The sequence below is a fragment of the Cervus canadensis genome, chromosome 8 (genome assembly GCF_019320065.1).
Source record: "Cervus canadensis isolate Bull #8, Minnesota chromosome 8, ASM1932006v1, whole genome shotgun sequence".
NCBI lineage: Eukaryota > Metazoa > Chordata > Mammalia > Artiodactyla > Cervidae > Cervus > Cervus canadensis.
In genome coordinates, this window is record NC_057393.1 from 56179208 (window position 1) to 56197624 (window position 18417).

At 41.3% G+C, this 18417-nt stretch overlaps 1 protein-coding gene across 2 annotated transcripts in view; it reads left to right on the forward strand.

The window, feature by feature from the left end:
- Window positions 1–18100, forward strand: part of MSMB (microseminoprotein beta) — a 46041-nt gene extending 27941 nt beyond the window's left edge. The window contains exons 2-6 of one of the 2 annotated variants that reach the window (XM_043476322.1): window positions 7637–7779; window positions 11747–11843; window positions 12813–12860; window positions 13365–13470; window positions 17823–18100. In XM_043476322.1, coding sequence (XP_043332257.1) covers window positions 7777–7779; window positions 11747–11843; window positions 12813–12860; window positions 13365–13470; window positions 17823–17952 — 384 coding nt within the window. In that variant the 5' untranslated portion in view covers window positions 7637–7776 and the 3' untranslated portion in view covers window positions 17953–18100. The remainder of the gene's footprint in view (window positions 1–7636; window positions 7780–11746; window positions 11844–12812; window positions 12861–13364; window positions 13471–17822) is intronic. The other variant, XM_043476324.1, reaches the window with a different exon arrangement.
- Window positions 18101–18417: the final 317 nt, after the last annotated feature.

Below are 18417 nucleotides of genomic sequence, written 5' to 3' on the forward strand. Positions count from 1 at the left end.
CTTTGTGCACTGTAGATGGGAATGTAAGTTGGTACAGCCACTATGGAAAACAGCGCAGAGGTTCCTCAAAAAATTAAAATAGAATACAATCCAGTAATTCCATTTCCGAGTATTTACCTGAAGAAAATGAAAGCACTAACTCAAAAAGATATGTGCATCCCTGTGTTCATTGCAGCATTATTTACCATAGTCAAGATATGGAAGCAACCTAAGTGTCTATCGGTAGAAGAATGGATAAAGAAGATTTGGCATACAATGGAATACTGCTGCTGCTGCTTCTGCTAAGTCACTTCAGTTGTGTCCGACTCTGTGGGACCCCATAGACAGCAGCCCACCAGGCTCCACCGTCCCTGGGTTTCTCCAGGCAAGAGTACTACTCACCCATAAAAAAAGAACGAAATCTTGCCATTTGCAACAAAATGGATGGATCTAGAGGGTATTATGTTAAGTGAAATAAGTCAGAGAAAGACCAATACTGTATTAGTTCGCTTATAAGTGAAATGTATGGAAAAGCAAAACAAATGGACAAAGAAAAAGTAAACAGACTCATAGATACAGAGAAAAGACCAGTGGTCACCAGAAGGAACAAGATGGCGGCTTGAGTGAAACAGGTGAAAGCGATTAAGTATAAACTTTCAGTTATAAAATAAATAAATCAGAGGAGTATAACACAACATAAAGAATATGGTCAATAAAACTGTTAAGAACTGTATGAAGACAGATGGCTACTAGACTATTGTGGTGATCATTTTGTAATGTATTTAAATGTTGAATTACTATATTGTACATCTGAAACTAATATAATATTATACATTAAATACTTTTATACTAAAATACTTTTATAATAAAAAAAAAAAGATGACATCACCCTTTACTTAGAACTGGGTTGAACACTTTAGACACATTTCTCATTATTTTTTCAGGCCAATTCTTTGGGATGGAGATCATCATCTCTACTTAATAAATGAGAAAAATAAGGATCAGAAATGTTAAGAAATTTGCCCCAGGTTTTAGGAGGGGCAGAACTTTGATTAGAACGTACTTCTGTCTTAGCCTTTGGTCTAAATCTCCCTCTGATTCTGCACTCCTCAGGCGGCATTTTCTAAAAGAAGAGACAGGCCCACAGATGCAGTGACACAGGAGAGAGTGGAGTTTGGAGAGAGCATATCTGAGTTCCAATCAGGCGCTCTTTTTCATGAGCTCTTGGACAGTGAGAGGGTCTTCTGTCCCAGTCTGCAGAGTGGGAGAACTCAGAGATCTTGCCAGGAAGCCCCTCACTGGCCACTAGAGTGCTGCCACAGGGCAGCCTCCCGACACATGCAGTTTCTTTTCCCTTCTGTGCTACCCAGTGTGATAGAGGGACCTGGTTAGGTCAGCATTCATATATGGGCTTCTGGGGAGTTTGGTGCAACCCTGTGGGTTCACAGACCAGAACATGCAATGCTTTGGTCTGTAGACCCAGCTTTCTCTGCAGAACATTACAGCCTAGAACACGGCAACCCCACCAGGACACTACTCCCCTTAAAGACCTGGCTGCCAAGCAAGCCAGCTTCCCCCGGAGAGTGTCTTCACATTGTCCTTTTTAATTACAGAAAGATTAAATAAATTAAATTTAAAAATAAAAATTAAATTAAATTATTAAAATGAATTAAATTAAATAAATAAAATAAATAAATTAAAATCAATTTCAAAGGAGAGTAATGGAAAATTTTCTCTCCGGATAGTTGGAGCCTGGGATGGTGTGGCAAATGCCCCCCAGAGGTCAGTAGTGACTTGGGTGGAGGAAGAGACTGGCACACGCTGCTGGAACAAGGTGGAGAGCATGTGTGCCCCCTCGCCAAGCATTTATCCTGGCAAGTTGTACCAGCAGAACATGGAACAGTAAGCTTTGCACCTTGATGGGGACAAACGAACCTGCACATGGTTAATCTGTGACAGGCTGTGATCTGTTGAGATCCAAGCAGCAGTCCAAACAATTAATGAAGGTTCTAATGAGTAAAAAGCTTATCAATAAACAACCTTGTAATAAGAACTCTCCTCCCCTATTTGCATAGCACTTTACACTTTCTACAACCCTTCGGACTTACATGGTTTAGTTTAAATCTCGCAGCAGGCCTGGTGGGTGTTACCATCATTCTCAGTTTATACAGCTGTGGTTCCATTTACAAAGCACGAACTGGGTGTTAGGAACTGTGCAAGCCCTTTTTTGTTTTTCAATCCCTCAACACAAATTGTTGAGCCCCTACTCTGTGCCAGGCACTTTTCTGAGGGTTGGGAATAAAGACATGAGCAAAAGAGTGAAAGTACCAGCCCTAAAGGAGCTGATATTCTAGCTGGGGGAGGGAGAGACAATGAGAAACAGGTGTTGTGATGATCAGGGCCTGGCAGAGAAATGAAGTGGGGAAGGGGAGAGGAGGCAGGTAGGAGGATGGGCCTGTGGGTAGATGGTCTGTAGCTGCTCAGGAAAGGACCTCCAGAGAAGGTGACATTTGGGTAAAGATCTGGAGATGTCTGGGGGTCTGCAAGGAGGGCAAGGCCCATAGGCATGGATCCTGCGACTGGCTTGCAGGGAAGACATGGTCAGAGGGGCCAGGGGGCCAAGGGTCATGGAGGAGCTGATGGGCCCGGAAGGACTCCAGCCTGACTCTGAGCAGGATGAGAAACCACTGGAGGTGATCTGGCTTTACTTTTAGTACTTTTACCCCCTTTAATTTTCAGAACAACTCGACAGAGTAGGTGCTATTATAGTCCCCCTTTTAGATGAATAGTTAAACATAGAGAGGTTAAGTAACTTGCTGGAGAACACACAGTAAACATTTTGGAATCAGGAGTCCAGCTCTGGTCTGCCTGCCTGCAGAGTGCAGGATCCTAAGCCTTCCGAAGCGATACTGACTTTTCAGCACTAGGAAGCTTGTGCCACTCCTTAGAGTGTGTTGCCCAGGATCACACACCCAGGCAGCTGTGGAGTCACTGGACTAGTTGAAATCATTTTCCCCTTGCCCCAATATGTCATATTTGTTTTTAATTTATCATGTCCATCTTTGTGGAAAAAAGTAAGGAACAAATTTGTGAAATATTTTTAAAGTGGTATGAATCCTAGACTCTCCCTGCTATTCCAGGCTCTCTCTCTCTCTCTCAAACACACACACACATCCAGAGATAAATTGACAATGAACCAAGGACGTTTATAAAGACCATCTGGTAGAGATTGTCGATCATGAAAAGGCTAGGCAGTGTCCAGTGTTATTTGGGCGAGGACAAAGCTGTTGTAAGATGTCACGTGTGTTGGGGCACCTCCACTTATCCCCATGCTGCTTTGAAAATAACACAAGTAGAAAAGGCCCAGGAAGGCAAGTGGGAAGTGCTGTTAAGTGGCAATTGGACACACGAAATTGCCATAAAGTGCATATGAAAACCAATAAAATCAGAGTAAAGTTATAGTTTAGTTTTAGTACGTTAACATTGTACCAAGGTCGATCTCTTGTTGGTTTGAAAAGGTTCCATGGTTATTTAAGATGTTATCATTGGCAAAAGCTGGCTGATGATACACAGGAACTCTCTGTACTGTTTTCGCAAATTCTTGTGAATCTTAAATTATTTAAAGATAAAAGTTTTTTTTTTTTTTTAATGGGAATGGGGTTCAAAGGCATGTTTGTAGCAGCATGGTTAGTAAGAGTAAAACCTGGAAGCAACTTAAATAGTGATCTCATCAATAAGAGACTTGTTACCCTATAGCCAGATGGTAGGATATTATTAATGTTTAGTTGCAAATTTGTGTCCAACTCATTTGTGAGCCCATGGGCTCATTTGACCCCACCAGCATCCTCTGTCCATGGGATTTCCCAGGCAAGAATATTGGAGTGGGTTGCCATTTTCTTCTCCAGGGGATCTTCCTGACCCAGGGATCGAACTCAAATCTCTATTAGGCAAGTATTAAAAAGAGTAGAAAGCTAAGAGGAAAAGAGGAAAAAGCAAATGCAGAACAATGTGTGCAACATGCTATGAATGGTGTTTCAAAAGGCAAGTGCACACAAATATGTCTGTATAAACCGTCTCTAGGAAGATGGATATTTAAGGGATCAGTAATAGCCAGTTCTAACTAGAGAAACTGAGAGTCTGGGAGACAAGACGAGAGGTTTTTTTTCTTAAATGTTTTTATCAGATACATGCAATTACCTATTTGAAAGCAAAATGTTCTGAAATGTGGTACACCACCAAAAGGGAACCTCATGACCTTTCTAGCTATTAATCATGCATAAATAAAAGCAGGAACTGCACAGTCAATACCCAATAGATCTAAGAAAAAGGCTAAAATCTCTGTATGTCAAAATACCACATTAAAGGTAAAAATAGAGGTGAGGATAATTACTCGTTCCTTAGTTCAATCTCCAGAGTCAGTGTTCTAAATAAAAAAAAGTGAGGAAAAAATTTTAACATTTGTGACAGTTGAAGATTAATATCTTTAATATATTAAAAGCCTATTTACTCATCCAAAAGAAAAATATAAATACTATCAAAATAGAAAAGTAGGTAAAAGAACAAGGCAATGTGCTACCCACAAGAGGAGAAATGCAGTTGACAAATAAATATACCAAAAATGTCCAATCTTGCCAATTATCAGAAAAAAGTAAACTAAAACAAAGTAACATTTCCCACCTTTCAGGTTAGCAAATAATGAAATAATACTTCCAACCCAGAATTTCTACCTCTATGAATATATCCTAAGGAAAGTAGTATAGAAAGTAGTATTTTTATCTAAAAAACAAAATCCCTAGGTTGGTGTTCCTAAGTCTTAAAAAAAAAAGTCAGAAACAACCTGAGTGTTCAACAAGAGGAGGTTGATTAAGTAAATGAGAGCCCAGCCATTCTATGGAATAAAATGTAGGCATTAAAATAGTTAATATACAAAGACGGTCAGAGTATTGCTAAATGAGAAAAGCAGATTCTGTAATGACATTCTATAGCCTATGTATAGTATTATGTACATGTTCTATCTTGGGGGAAAGTGCTTATGATTTTTGCCTTTCCTTAATGAAAATATACCTGGGGCTTCCCCGGTGGCTCAGACAGTAAGGAAACTGTCTGCAATGCGGGAGACCCAGTTTCGATCCTTGGGTCAGAAAGATCCCTTGGAGAAGGGAATGGCTACCCATTCCAGTATTCTTGCCTAGAGAATTCCATGGACAGAGGAGACTGGCAGGTTACAATCCATGGTACATATAGATAGATAGATAGATAGATAGATATACATAGAAAGTTCTTAAAGGAAATCTTCCAAAATGCTGACAATAGTTCTCTTCAGGCAGGACAACCACGGAATTTTTTTTTTTTAATTTCACAGAATTTATTTTGCTTATCTCCACGTTCTCTTTGTTTCTACCACTGCGTGCGTGTGTGTGTATAAAAATCTAAAATAAAAAAAGTAAATTAAGTCCTTTCAGTAATTAGCCTCCAACTAATAAAAAAAAAAAAAGTCCTTTCAGTCTATGAAATTGAAATAGGATCAAACTGTGAAAATTTGTCAGGCAGGTTTGGACAGAGCTGGCTGCAGCACCATCTGAGGACTGTTCATTTTCGCGCTCCTTCCTCCCCGCTCCCTGTGGACAGACCCCATACTTGCTCACAAAATCCCTTCCCCATCAGAAGCCCCAGCTCAGCTCCTCTGGACACAGATAGGCACTGCCTTCCTTGTAGCACCTAGTGAATAGCTGGTGAGCACTATCTAGCTATGGCCCTGGTTGACAACGTCAGGATCTTTTTCCTTTGCTGGAATACCTGGAATCACCTAGTGTGATTCTATCCTGCATGCCTGCTTTGTGCCAGGCATTGGGTCAGTCATTGGGAGGAACATGGACAGGAATAAGTTACGGTCGCTAATTGGTCACAGAGCTTTTAATGGCAAGCAACAAACCTACTCCAGTCTGTGAGTAGGAAAGAAATTTATTAAAGATGTCAGGCAGCTCACAGGCTTTGTGGAAGGCCAGAGAGATAGGCTTGGTTGCCACGAGGGCAGATAGACTCCCAAACCTCACGGCTCCAGCAAGACGTCACTGCCTTTGTTCACAGTCACTGCCGCTCATGCCATTGACACCGCGCTCTGGACACCCTCACCTTGGGAGTAGCGTCAGCCATCTCTCATGGGAGACTCTGTATAGTGGCAGTTGCCATGTGTCCTTCTTAAGGGGGTCTTGCTCAGTGTGTCTGGAGTGTGGAGCTGAAGTCACACACCTGTGACAAGGATTCTAGGACGGCAAGTCCTAGGTGCTGCTTAGGTGTGATGGGACTCACATTGTGTGAGATTCTTCACACCTGTTTCAAAAGAGACCAAAGGGCCATGAACCATGCCAAATGTGCCCCTGACTTTCAGGAACTTCAAGGCAGCAGCGGGCAGTTTAAACACATGAGATGAAAGCAGAAGTTTGCAGGGGCCTTTGGGGTCCCTGGTGAGAAGGAAGGTAGCCCCTTAAGGGGGACAGGAGAGCTCCCCCAAGCAGTGTTGGGGATGTAAGGCTTATTTTAGGGGAGGTAGAGGCTGGCACTGGAAAAGATCACCATGGCCAGCTCTGAAGAGCTCTAAGAGCCAATCAAGTAAGAGGTGAACCTCTGTGGGCAGAAGAAAACCCAGGGTGAAATTTTAGGCACTGTGGCAAGCTGTAGGGGGACACTTGGGGATATAATGGTGCTATGGGTTGAATTGTGTTAACCCCCAAATTCGTATGTTGAAATCCTAAGCCCTAGTACCTCAGGAAATGACTGTACTCAAGATAGGGCCTTTAAAGAGGTAAAGTGAGGTCATTATTAGACTGTACCATAATCCAATATGACTGGTATCCTTGTAAGAAAAGGAGATTAGGACACAGATGTGCTTAGAGAGAAGACCATGTGAAGGCACAGCGAGAAGGTGGCCATCTTACAAGCCCAAGAGAGAGACTTCAGCAGAAATCAACCCTGCTAACAGCCTTGATCTCAGACTTCTAGCCTCCAGAATTGTGGGAAAATAAATGTCTGTTGTTTAAGCCACCCAGTCTAAAGTATTTTGTTATGGCAGCCCGAGCAAATTAGTAAAATGCTAAGTTCCTCAAATATACCAGAAGGTTCTCTTTGATGCCACTCCCCAAAGGCCATCATGGGCATGCAGGGCTTTTCAGAAGATCATGGTTGAACAAAGAGAAGGAAAGCTTGCCTGATGTAGTCAGGAGCAACGACTTCAGATTGAAGAGGGGTTTTAGAAAGTCTGGGTTGTCCAGGGAACCCTCGCTGCAAGGGTGCTGTGTCCTCAAGCCATGGAGAGTGGCTTGGGACATTTCTGTTGTCTCAAAACATACCCTCAGGAAGCCTGCTGGGCTGACCACTAAACTATTCTTATGTTCCTTCTTGAAGCCCACCTTCTACACCTGACTTTGTAAGTCTTCATTTCTTTGTGTGTGAAATCAAAAAAGATACAGGCCCTGTGCTTAACCACCCACTCAGCACAAGGGAAGGCTCAGGAAAGCAGAGTTCTCTTCCTCTGCTCTTTCCCATCAGAGGCAAATGCATATTGGGGGTGGGAACAGCAAGGGTAAACACATGATTGGGGTGGAGACCTGATTTATGAACGACTCATAAATCATCTGAAACCATACTTTCCTGTTGATAGTCAAGCCTCTGTAAACACTGAATGTGACCTTGGCGTGTTATCTTTTCTAATGATGCCAAACATGCGGTTGCCGTCTCTGATATAAGTGCAGTGTGACTTTCCCTGGATGCACATGCCTGCAAGGACTCCTGCTCATCACAATGGTAGGTAACTGGGTTTCATACAGAAAAGAAAAGGAAAAAAAAAGATATGTAGAGTCTTTATTTTCATAAACTGTGATGGATGTTTCTACTGAGTACTATTCAGGGTAAATGTGACCTGGTCATGAATCTTCTATACTTGAAATACAATCTGTAGGAGGAGGAGCATCTGGAAGCTTGGGAACATCTTTGTGAATTTAGCATTATTTCTGTTTTCTAAGCTGTTGTTTCTTCCAGTAATTTGGGGATTAAATTGGGTTTCATATATGTCTCTAATTCTTTAATTCCTTGGCTTTGAGTGAGTGATTTGTGAAATTAAATATAACTTCAGAGCTACAGCACTGTGTCATTTTACAGGAAACTGAACCTGGGGAAGGCAAGAAGCTGCCTCAGGGATCTCACCAGGAGCCTGTTGGGCAGCTGAGACGTGAACCCAGGAGCCCCTCTCTCTAGGCCAGTGGTCCCTAAACTTGCCTGTGCAGTGGAATCACCTGGGGGGCAGTGAAAAATACTGATACCTGACTCCCATCCCAGATATTCTGATTTAATTGGTCTGCAGTGAGGCCTGCCTGAGTTGCAGGGTTTTTAAGCTGCCCAGGTGATTTTTATGTTCAGTGAAATTTGGGGGCAACACCCTAGACCCTTTTCATTGTTTCAAGTTGTATTAAGAAAGAAATGTGCATCAAAATCTATAAAAACTCATCCAGACCCTTCTCTGTCTTTAATTTAAACTTGATCTTTTTAAAAGTATCCTTTTGTAGAATAAGTAAAAGGGAATGGAGTGGGCTGCACTCAGGGTGCAAGGGAAGGAGAAGGAAGTGGCCCCCCACCCCGGAAGAAGTAGAAAGTGATGCTGGAGAGGATCCTCCCTCAGGCCACGCTTCAGAAACTGTCTTGAGACAGAGCTAGAAATAGTAGAAAAATGGTGGGATCCTCCCAATTCCGCTCAGACCCCCTCCTCCAGCTTCAGGGTGAACTTAACCCTAAGCTACAGCCCTGCCCAGCCTCAGACTCCCTCTGAAGACCCCTGACTCTTGATCATAAGGACAAGTCTCTTCCAGGAGCAGTGATTTAGCTCAAAGGACACAATTTCTAGGAGCACCACCAGCCTGCTTCATCTAAGGCTGAGCACAAAGCCCCACCGTCTAGAAAATATAACAGATGCCAACCTTATAGCTGCACCGTCCCCTGTGCCTGCAGGTACCAGGGGCCCATGTTTACTGAAGACAGGAAAGGAAGCAGAGAAAGGAGGGAGGGACTGTGGAAGACTAGAATATGGGAACAGGAAGGAAGTTTAGTTTCTCTGTTTAGAAGTGGTCCTCAGACAAGCAATATTGGCATTGTCAGGGAGCTTGCTAGAATGAGGACTCATTAAATTCCACTGAATCAGAACCTGCTTTTTATTTAATAAGATCCCCCAGGGATTCATATGCACATTGCAGCAGCACTGGGTTTGTTAATTTCTCTTGTGCTTCTCACCTGGGGCACTTGGTAAATATTCAAAGCCCCAGGCCCTATCCTTCTTCAATGAGCTTGAGACTGGGTGTTCCTTATTAGCAACCCAGGTGATGCCCACCCAAGTAGGGGAACCTCTCTTTTCACGAGGGGAGAGAGAGGGAGAGAGAGAGAGAGAGAGAGAAAATGCATGCCAGTGGCAAGCTATTTTTGAGACAGTGTCAATTGGTTAATCTCAAAACTGAATAACTGGTTCTCCCTGTGTCACCATGTTTGGATTCCATCTTCCAGTCACTGAATCACGGGCCTCTGCTCAGACCTGCAGGAGTTATGGGAATTGTGCACTCCTCACTCACCCTGGTCCACAACCCTGGCTCATGTTCATTGACATCTCTGTTCTGAGACTCGGTGAAACAAGACCTTCAAGATTTCTGTGATCATTTCCCCCCTTCCAGTAGCCCCCTTTTTGGATGAAGAGAGCAGAAATTTTGCTAATGAGGCTGGTTTTTTTTTTTTTTTTTTGAGAAAACATTCAGGTTTTCACAGTGATCTTAAGCTGAAGATTATTCAAAAGAAGAAAACAGGGAGAGCAGGTGCAGCCTCAAGTCCTGGAGTGAGTTAAATGTGTGGGGGGTTTGTTGTGAGAATTCATTTATTTCTTTGATTATAAAATCAAGGCATTTCATTGTGGACAATTTAGAAAATAAAAGTCCAAAGAAGAAATAGTCATAATCCCTCAGCTCAAAAATGACTTGTTAAAATGTGCCACAAAACCATCAGTCTCTCTCTGTATCTTTTTACATTGTAGGAATCACACCAAGCAAACTGCTTTGTAACCTGTATTTCACTTAATGATATATAGTGATCGTTTACTCACATCACTTCATTTTCTCTTACTTTCTCAGTTGACCGGTTTCTTCTCTGAATCTCCATCTTCTAAACCAGTCCTGTTCTTGAGCATTGATTATTTCTATTTTCCCACAGCAGTGAACATCCTTGAGGAGAAGTTGATATCCTCTGTGCTGTTCTATTTAGGATCAAGTCTTAGAAGTGAAAAGACTTAGAAGTGATGAAGGCAGAGGTTGTAAATAGTTTTAAGAATTTGAATGGATATACACTCCATAAAAATTGTTCTAATACAAACCACCCTTGTGCATTTTACTTCCCATATATGTCTCTATTTCCCTCTGGGTGTTATAAATTAAATCATTATTTTTGTCACCCTGTTATGATTCTGTTTTATCTACATGGTTACATTTCTTGTGTTATGTGTCAGTGGAACTTTCTCATGTATTTATTCATCATTTCTATTAGGGTCTGTGCCTGTGTGTGTGAAATGTCACTTTGTTTCCTTTATCGTTTTTCAGCTATGCTTCTCTTATTCTCATTGATGTATAGAAACTCTTCATATATTGATGTTCTCCAAATTTGATAATTGTTTTTTTAATTTTATGACTTACAACTTTTACATATTTAAACCTATTTATTTTCTTTTCCTTTTCTGCTTCGAATATTTGCCTGTATTTCTGTGATTAGTTTATGGTCTTATTGTAAAAATGTAACCTTTGAATCCTTTTAGAAAGTATTTTATTGTGAGAACTAAAGTAGAAAATTAACTTTTTTTCTTCCTCAAATAGTTCACCATTTGTTCTAATACCATTTATTGGATAGTCATTCTCTACAGATTTCAAAGACTAAATTTATTTTAATAATGTATATTTACTCATAAATAAGTATTTTTTCTGGGTTTTCTATCTTGTTCCATTTATTTGTCTCTCTTTATATCAGCAACACACTACTTCAAGTAGCATCAGCTCATAATTAATTTTAGACACTTAAAGAAAAAGTACCCTCATCCCATCTTCCTTTTTAAAAGGTTCTTGGAAATTCCCACCTTAAAGTTTATTTGTTTAGTTTGCTTACCTCAAAATGATGACAAGAGCAACCTGATGCTTTCCTTTGTTCTGCAGATTCAATATCAGCCTAGATGAGCTGATATGTTCATCAGCCATCAGCAATGCTTTTATCATCTGGAAACTGAAGTTCTTAGCCTTGTGGCCTAAGAAACTTAACTATCCCAATTAGCTCCAGCAAGTCTCCAATTGTGGTTTATTTGTCTTCATATCTTTGTCAATGTTTTATTATTTTTCTCATCGTTCTATTATCTTCTTGAAACTCTTTTCATTCCCTTATTTCTGTCGTTTAAATTATACATGCCCTGCAAAGCAGCTAAAAATCTATCCACAAGGGTTTCCTGAACTCCTCTGTAAGAAAATAGCACACTAAAATGATTGCTCTATGACTTTTCACTCACATTTTGCTTTTTCCCCAGTTAATTTTAGTAACTGTATAGATCTTGTTTTTTTGTTAGATTATCTGAAGATAGAAACTCTACCTTCGAATCACCTGTCAGAGTCTAGCAGGGCCCTGAGCTACCCCCCATACAGGACACTCAGTCAATAATTACCAACTGAATCCATTCATTCTTCTTCCCTGACCCTTCTTTACTTTACAGAATGCTCTTCTGGGCAGCTTTGTGGTTTTAGCCACCTTTGTGACTTTATGCAATGCCCAATGCTATTTCATACCTAATGAGAGCTCTACATCTAATGGTAAGTCCTGACTTTTCAATGTTTTGTTATTTGATTGTATCTCAGTAAATATAAACTATTGGCAGATGAATAACCTTAAATCTGCATGAGATAGAGGGTTAGGGCAGATGTATAAATGGAGTAAAATGAGGTACTTCAACATTCCATTTATATAAGAAAGTGGTTCTCAATCCTAGCTGTATGAGAATTGCCTGGAGAATTTTTGAAGCTTACTAATGTTCAGGCCTGATTCAAAACCAGGTAAATCAGAATCTAGAAAAAAAAAAAGAAAAGAAAAAAACCAGGTAAATCAGAATCTCAAGGATAGGATCTACATATTTAGAAGCTTCTTGATTGACTCCTACATGCAGTTAGGGTTGAGAGTCATTGATTATTCCAGTACTTCTCAAACACTAACTGTGTGTGCAAACCCTCTGGGACTCTTACTAAAGTACAGATTCTGATTCTGTGGGCCTGGAGTGGAGTGAGTCTTCATGTCTCATGAGCTCAGGTGGTCCTAATGTTGCTGGTCCCTCAAGCAAACATGAGAGCCACAGACCACCGTGGATCGACAGCAATGGTTCTCATTCATGATTGAACATTTGAACCAACTGAGGGAGATGTCCAAAAATATGGCAGCCTGGGCCCCATGCCCAGAGATTCTGATTTCTTTGTTCTGTGTTAGGACCCAGGCACAGGGTTTTTTTTTGTTGTTGTTGTTTTGTTTTTTTTAAGTGTCCAAGATGTTTCATATGTGCTTTTGAGGTTGAAAACCAAGTAAAAGAGGAGAAAAGAGGCATTTATCCAGAGATAATATAGCAGAAAAAAGTCGCCCTAAGTACTCCAAGGCTCATAATTTGTTGCTGTTGTTTAGTTTCTAAGTCAAGTTCAACTCTTTTGCAACCCCATGAACTGTAGCCCGCCAGGGTCCTCTGTCCGTGGGATTTCCCAGGCAAGCATAACAGAGTGGGTTGCCATTTCCTTCTTCAGGGGATCTTCTTGACCCAGAGACTGAACCGAAGTCTTCTTCATTGGCAGGTGGATTCTTTTTTTTCTTTTTTTCTCTATCTCAGGTTTGGCAAGTTAGCTATCAGGCAATTTTGGCTCATAATAGCTATCTAGTTCAAGAGGGAGAGGCTTAGATTTTCTTGAAATGTCCGTTCTGAAATGAACTCTGGATAGATTTAATCTTGTTATAAGGAAAATATGATAAGTAGTATGAGTTAGGGAGGTGGGAAGGGGGGTTCAGGATGGGGAACACATGTAAATCCATGGCTGATTCATGTCAATGTATGGCAAAAACCACTACAATATTGTAAAGTAATTAGCCTCCAACTAAAAAAAAAAAAAGTAGTATGAGTTAGAAAGTACTGAATTTAGCCATGAATGAGTACATGAGTTCTTTTTTGAGATGCTTGTAAAATCATTGCGATTCTCTCTCTCTGAGTGGGGTGGAGTAGAGGGTACCAACTAGCCCCAGTGTCCTTTTTCTGGTTGCATAACTTTAAGACTCTGCTGATGATGCCACATGCATTATTTTAGGATGCAAGGATCTCAATGGAGTCACACACCAGCTGAAATCAGACTGGAACACTGACAACTGTGAAAGCTGTCATTGTGACGAAGCTGGGATTCACTGTTGCAACACGTAAGTCTCAAGCCAACCGGGCTGAGAGGGGGAGGCAGCCACTGCTGGGCTGCTGTCTGAGGAACAGCTACTCCCTCTTTCAAAATCCCATCCTGGGGCTTCCCTGGTGGTCCAGCCGTGGAGACTCGTTTCTTCCAATGCAAAGGGCTCAGACTTGATTCCTGGTTGGGGGACTAAGATCCCACATGCTGGGCAGCCATGCCAAAAAATTAAAAAAACAAACAAAAAAACCAAAATCCCCAAATCCCATCTTGAAGGAAGTTTAGTTTTCAATCCTATTTCTTTCTTTTCTTTTTTTAAATCATGGTAAAATATACATAACATAAAATTTACCATTTTAACCATTTTAAAAAGTAACTTTCAGTGGCATTAAGTGTATTTGCATTTTTGTGCAACCATCTCTACCATCCATCTCCAGATGTCTTTCTTCTTCCCAAACTAAAATCCCAGACCCATTAAACAATAACTCCCCATCTCCTACTCTCCCTAGTTCCTGGCGCCGTTCTACTCTGTTTCTATGAATTTGACAACCCTAAGTGGAGTTGTACACTATTTGTCCTTTTATGACTGGTATTGGAAAGAAAGAAAACTCCCCCCTCCTCAGGCTTTTCTGGCTAAGAATTAAATTTACATGAGACTGATTAACAGGAAATAATTAAATTTATTTTCATATGTACGGGAATCCCACAAACATGAGAGGTTTAGAGACAGAAGCACAAAGGCAGGTAAAATGAGTTACATATGCCATCCTGTGCTAAGGAAAGAGATACGGGCTTGGGGTTTGCAAGGACAGAAGAGTCATTCACAGGATGAAAAGAGTAAGAGTACACGTTTCATAATTAGATGTTTCGATCAGTTCAGTCACTCAGATGTTTGCCCTGACATATAAATGGGGTCACTTAAATACAATTTGTCTCTGGTAATAACTCTTCTCTGGGAAGAATCCTCAATTTAAATACTTCCTAGGGATTTGGGGGGGGGGCAGTAGTTTCTTCTGAGCCTGCAATGGGTCTGTTGCTTTTAGCTCAAAATAAGCTTAATGAAAAAGTGGCACATATTGGGGAGGCTCATCCTGAACACCCACACTGGCTTATATCAGTATAATGTCCTCAAGAATCATTCATGTTGTAGCATGTCTCAGAATTTCCTTCCTTTTTAAAGCTGAATAATGTTTCACAAACATTTTTCAGCTTTAAAAAGGAGAAAATTTTAAAAAAAGGAGAAAATTACATTCAATATATTATATCACATATGTATTAGATAAATATAATTAAATTTAAATATATAATAATACATCTTATCTATAAATTTAAATGTATTAAATTATGTCTATATTATATATAGATATATAGATATCTATAGATTATCTGTATGGATACATAGATATCTATAGATACTGTTATATATGTATACACATATATATATATAATCACATTTTGTTTATCCATGTATCTGTTAATGGGTTGCTTCTACCTCAGTCTTATTTCTTTTAGGTCATTTTTGAATCTTGATAATAACTTTTATTATTAAATATCTATATCCATATGGGTTGCTAAAAACAGGAAAGGGTACCCAACAGTCTGGAGCTGTTCTAGAAGGGATCTGGCTTTCCTGCAGCCTCGCTTGGCCCGTGGCAATTTGCAGGAACAGGAATGGCTCTGAACACAGGCAGAGGGTATGAATGTGAGGAGCAAAGGATGCTGTGTAGTGAACTTTGTATTCTACACCCGAAGTTGCTTCACTGCTCAAGTTTAACTCAAGTCACCCGAAAGCTTGTGCAGATGTTTTCTTCTGGATGCCAAAGTTCTGGTACTTGGGCCAATAAAGCAGAGAGTACCTGCAAAGTGGTCCTAATTCTCCTGTTTCCTCAGCAGTTGCATCCAAATCAGCCATTCCACCTCCACTCCTCCCCACCCCCATCCATCTGTCGTCTTGACATCAGTCTTGGCCCTATAGTGTTTCACAAGAACAAGAGTGGCTTTGATGATAGAAGCATTAGTGTAAAGAAGTGTTCCCCAAACTTGCCTGATCCCAGACTCATCTGAGAAGCTTAATGAAGTACAGATTCCTGGGGCCCACCTCTGAAACCTACTGAGTCAGGATCTACATGAGGCCATGCAATTTGGATTTTAATAGGTGCCTCAGAGAGTCTTGTGATACCTACCACCAAGGAATAGAAGCACAAACACTTGACTTAAATCAAAACACCCGAGTGTTACTGAAGTTTAAGTACCTGGAAAGTTCTGAATCCATTTGGTGAGCATAACCCATGCCAAGTGCTAAGTGGAACAAAAGGAATATCAGATCCAGAGACTGTATGTCTGGCAACCCGAAGCAGGTTTGCAGGTATTGCCTTGACTGAGTCATATATTACAACTGAATCTTGATTCTGTGCTCCTGAAACCTGATTTTTGTCTCTGTATCAAGTGTCAATGTGACTCTGGAGTGTGATAGCATCAGCAAGATTAAACCCACTAAGCCATTCCTCTCTGACATCAGAGTACCCCTCCACAGTGGCCAAAGCATCCTTGTCCACTAGATTTGACCCTCCCCACCCACCTCTGTGATGCCTCATCACAGCCATGTCAATGTGATCCTTTTCTAGGGGTCTCATGGACCTAGTGTGGAAAACAGTGAAGTGAAAAGAGCCTCGATGCTGGGGCCAGAGTAACTGAGTCTGAATCTCCATTCCCTTGTATACCAGCTGTGTGACCCTGTATAAGTTTCTTAATCTCTCTGAGACTCAGTTTCCTCACCATAAAATAGGGATAATTAAGTGAATATGAGAATTAAATGAGGGAGTTCCCTGGTGGTTCAGTGTTTAGGACTTGGCATTTTCACTGCCATGGGCCTGGGTTCAATTTCTGGTTGGCGAACAAAGATCCTGCAAGATGAGAAGTAAGGCCAAAAAAATAAATTAATTAAATGAGATTCTTCATATAAATTCAGGCTACCCTGGTGGCTCAGTCAGTAAAGAACCCTCCTGCCATGCAGGAAACATAAGAGAAATGGGTTGGATCCCTGGGTCAGGAAGATCATCTAGAGAAAGGAATGGCAAACCACTCCAGTGTTATTGCCTGCAGAGTTCCATGGACAGAGGAGCCTCGGGCAACAGTCCATGGATCACAAAGAGCTGAACACTACTGAGCTACTAACACACACACAGATTCATTTAAATTCATTAACTTAAATCACATTTAACGTCTTCTCTAGACCAGTTATGTCCCTCGATCCTGGGATAGAAACTGACTTCAAGTCAGAGCCCACAGAGCCCCTTCCCTGTTTCCTGCCATCTTGCCTATCTCACTCAGCACAGAGCTCCACATGGAGGAAATCGGCACATTTTCTCTACTGCTCAGAGTTTTCAACCCCTTTCTCCTACAATTATATCACCGCCTATGAAGTTTCTCTTGTGAATTTTTTTATTTTTGGTGATACATATTTTGATAAAATTTTCTTTGGGGGAATTTCTTAACTCATTGCACTCTTTAGGGGACACTGTCCACATCTGAAGCTGCCCAGAAGCAATCGAGCTTCAGGTTGGTGGTCCAGGCCCAGGCTGCTCTGGACTCCCCACTACCCAGGTCACCCACCCTTGGGAAAAGCTTCTTCCAGTGTTTCCTTTGGTTTCCATATTACCCTTTGGGAATAGGATTGAAACGTCCTCTTTTGTTAAAATAAGTCAAAGGTCACTTTGTGGGAAGAAACGTTGTCATAAAGGCCATGGAGATGGCTATTTTGTATTTTGTATGCACTTTGAAGATGGGCAATTTAAATCTGGAGTTTATAGGTGCGTTTCAAGAGGGCAATGAGCCCTAAAATTGTTTGCACCCTTGAATGTGTGGGTGGATTCTCCCCAGGGAGATATTTTCCAGTTTTCATCATCTTCTCCCTGGGCTCCATGGTCCCTGACTGAAGTGATCCATTGCTCCCGTTGCTGAGATAGCTCCTGACATAACAGGCCCTCCGTGCCAGGGTTGGGACGACAGTTCCCTTCTCACATTCAAGCAACAGTACTGCTGGCTACTTCTTGAGCAGCAAGGACAAAAAGAGTCAGGCTGAAGTAAGCTGCCTGGCCTCAGAGGAGTCCAGACCTCTGAGCCTGTTGGAACTCGCTGCGGTCCAGCATGTGCAGGATGGAATTTAGCCATGATGTCAGGGATGGTCTGTGTTCATAGTTCAGGCCCTGTGTATTGGGGTGCAGATTTCTGAGGGTGACATGTTAATCCCTTATGTAGGTAAGGGGCACTCCAGACACCTGGAGTTTGGGCAGCTTCCAGCTCAAAGTTAGCCCCCAGGGAGGCTGGGCATCCTGTTCCTTCTAACAGGTGTTGTTCTTCTCTCAATGACAGTGCAGCTATACCTACGGATTATGACAGAGACAAGTGTCAGGCAGTCCTCAACAAGAAGACCTGCACCTATACAGTGCTGGAGAAGAAAAACCCATTAAAGACCTGTACTGTCAAGGCATGGGTGTTATAATGTGCTTTTCATCAGCCCAGAGCTTCCTGCCCGGAGGGCCCCAGGTTCTCCCAGATCAGGCTTCATTCTCCTATGGCCTCTAACAGTCTGATTGTATAACCCTACCTATTAGTAAAAAATGTTTTAAGCAAACACTTGAGTATGTGTATACTTTTAATTGATAAATTATGTATGCATTGATATAACACACAATATAAAGCATGCAAACAGATAAAGGAGGAAACAAAAATAAATGTTGATAAAAGTTATAATATTTTCCCTCCACTCCAATAGATCATTGTGTATCCCTTACTCAGAAGACCACTGCTGCCTTTCTTGCTTTTGATAATCTGTGCCCTGCTGCCCCAGCGTCCCACTATCTGGTGAACAATTCAAAAAAGAAATATGTCTCTGAGATGAAATCAAGACAAAATCCTCTTTTCTTTGAGGTTTTCATGTTCATTCTTCCTTCCTGTTCTTCAGAGA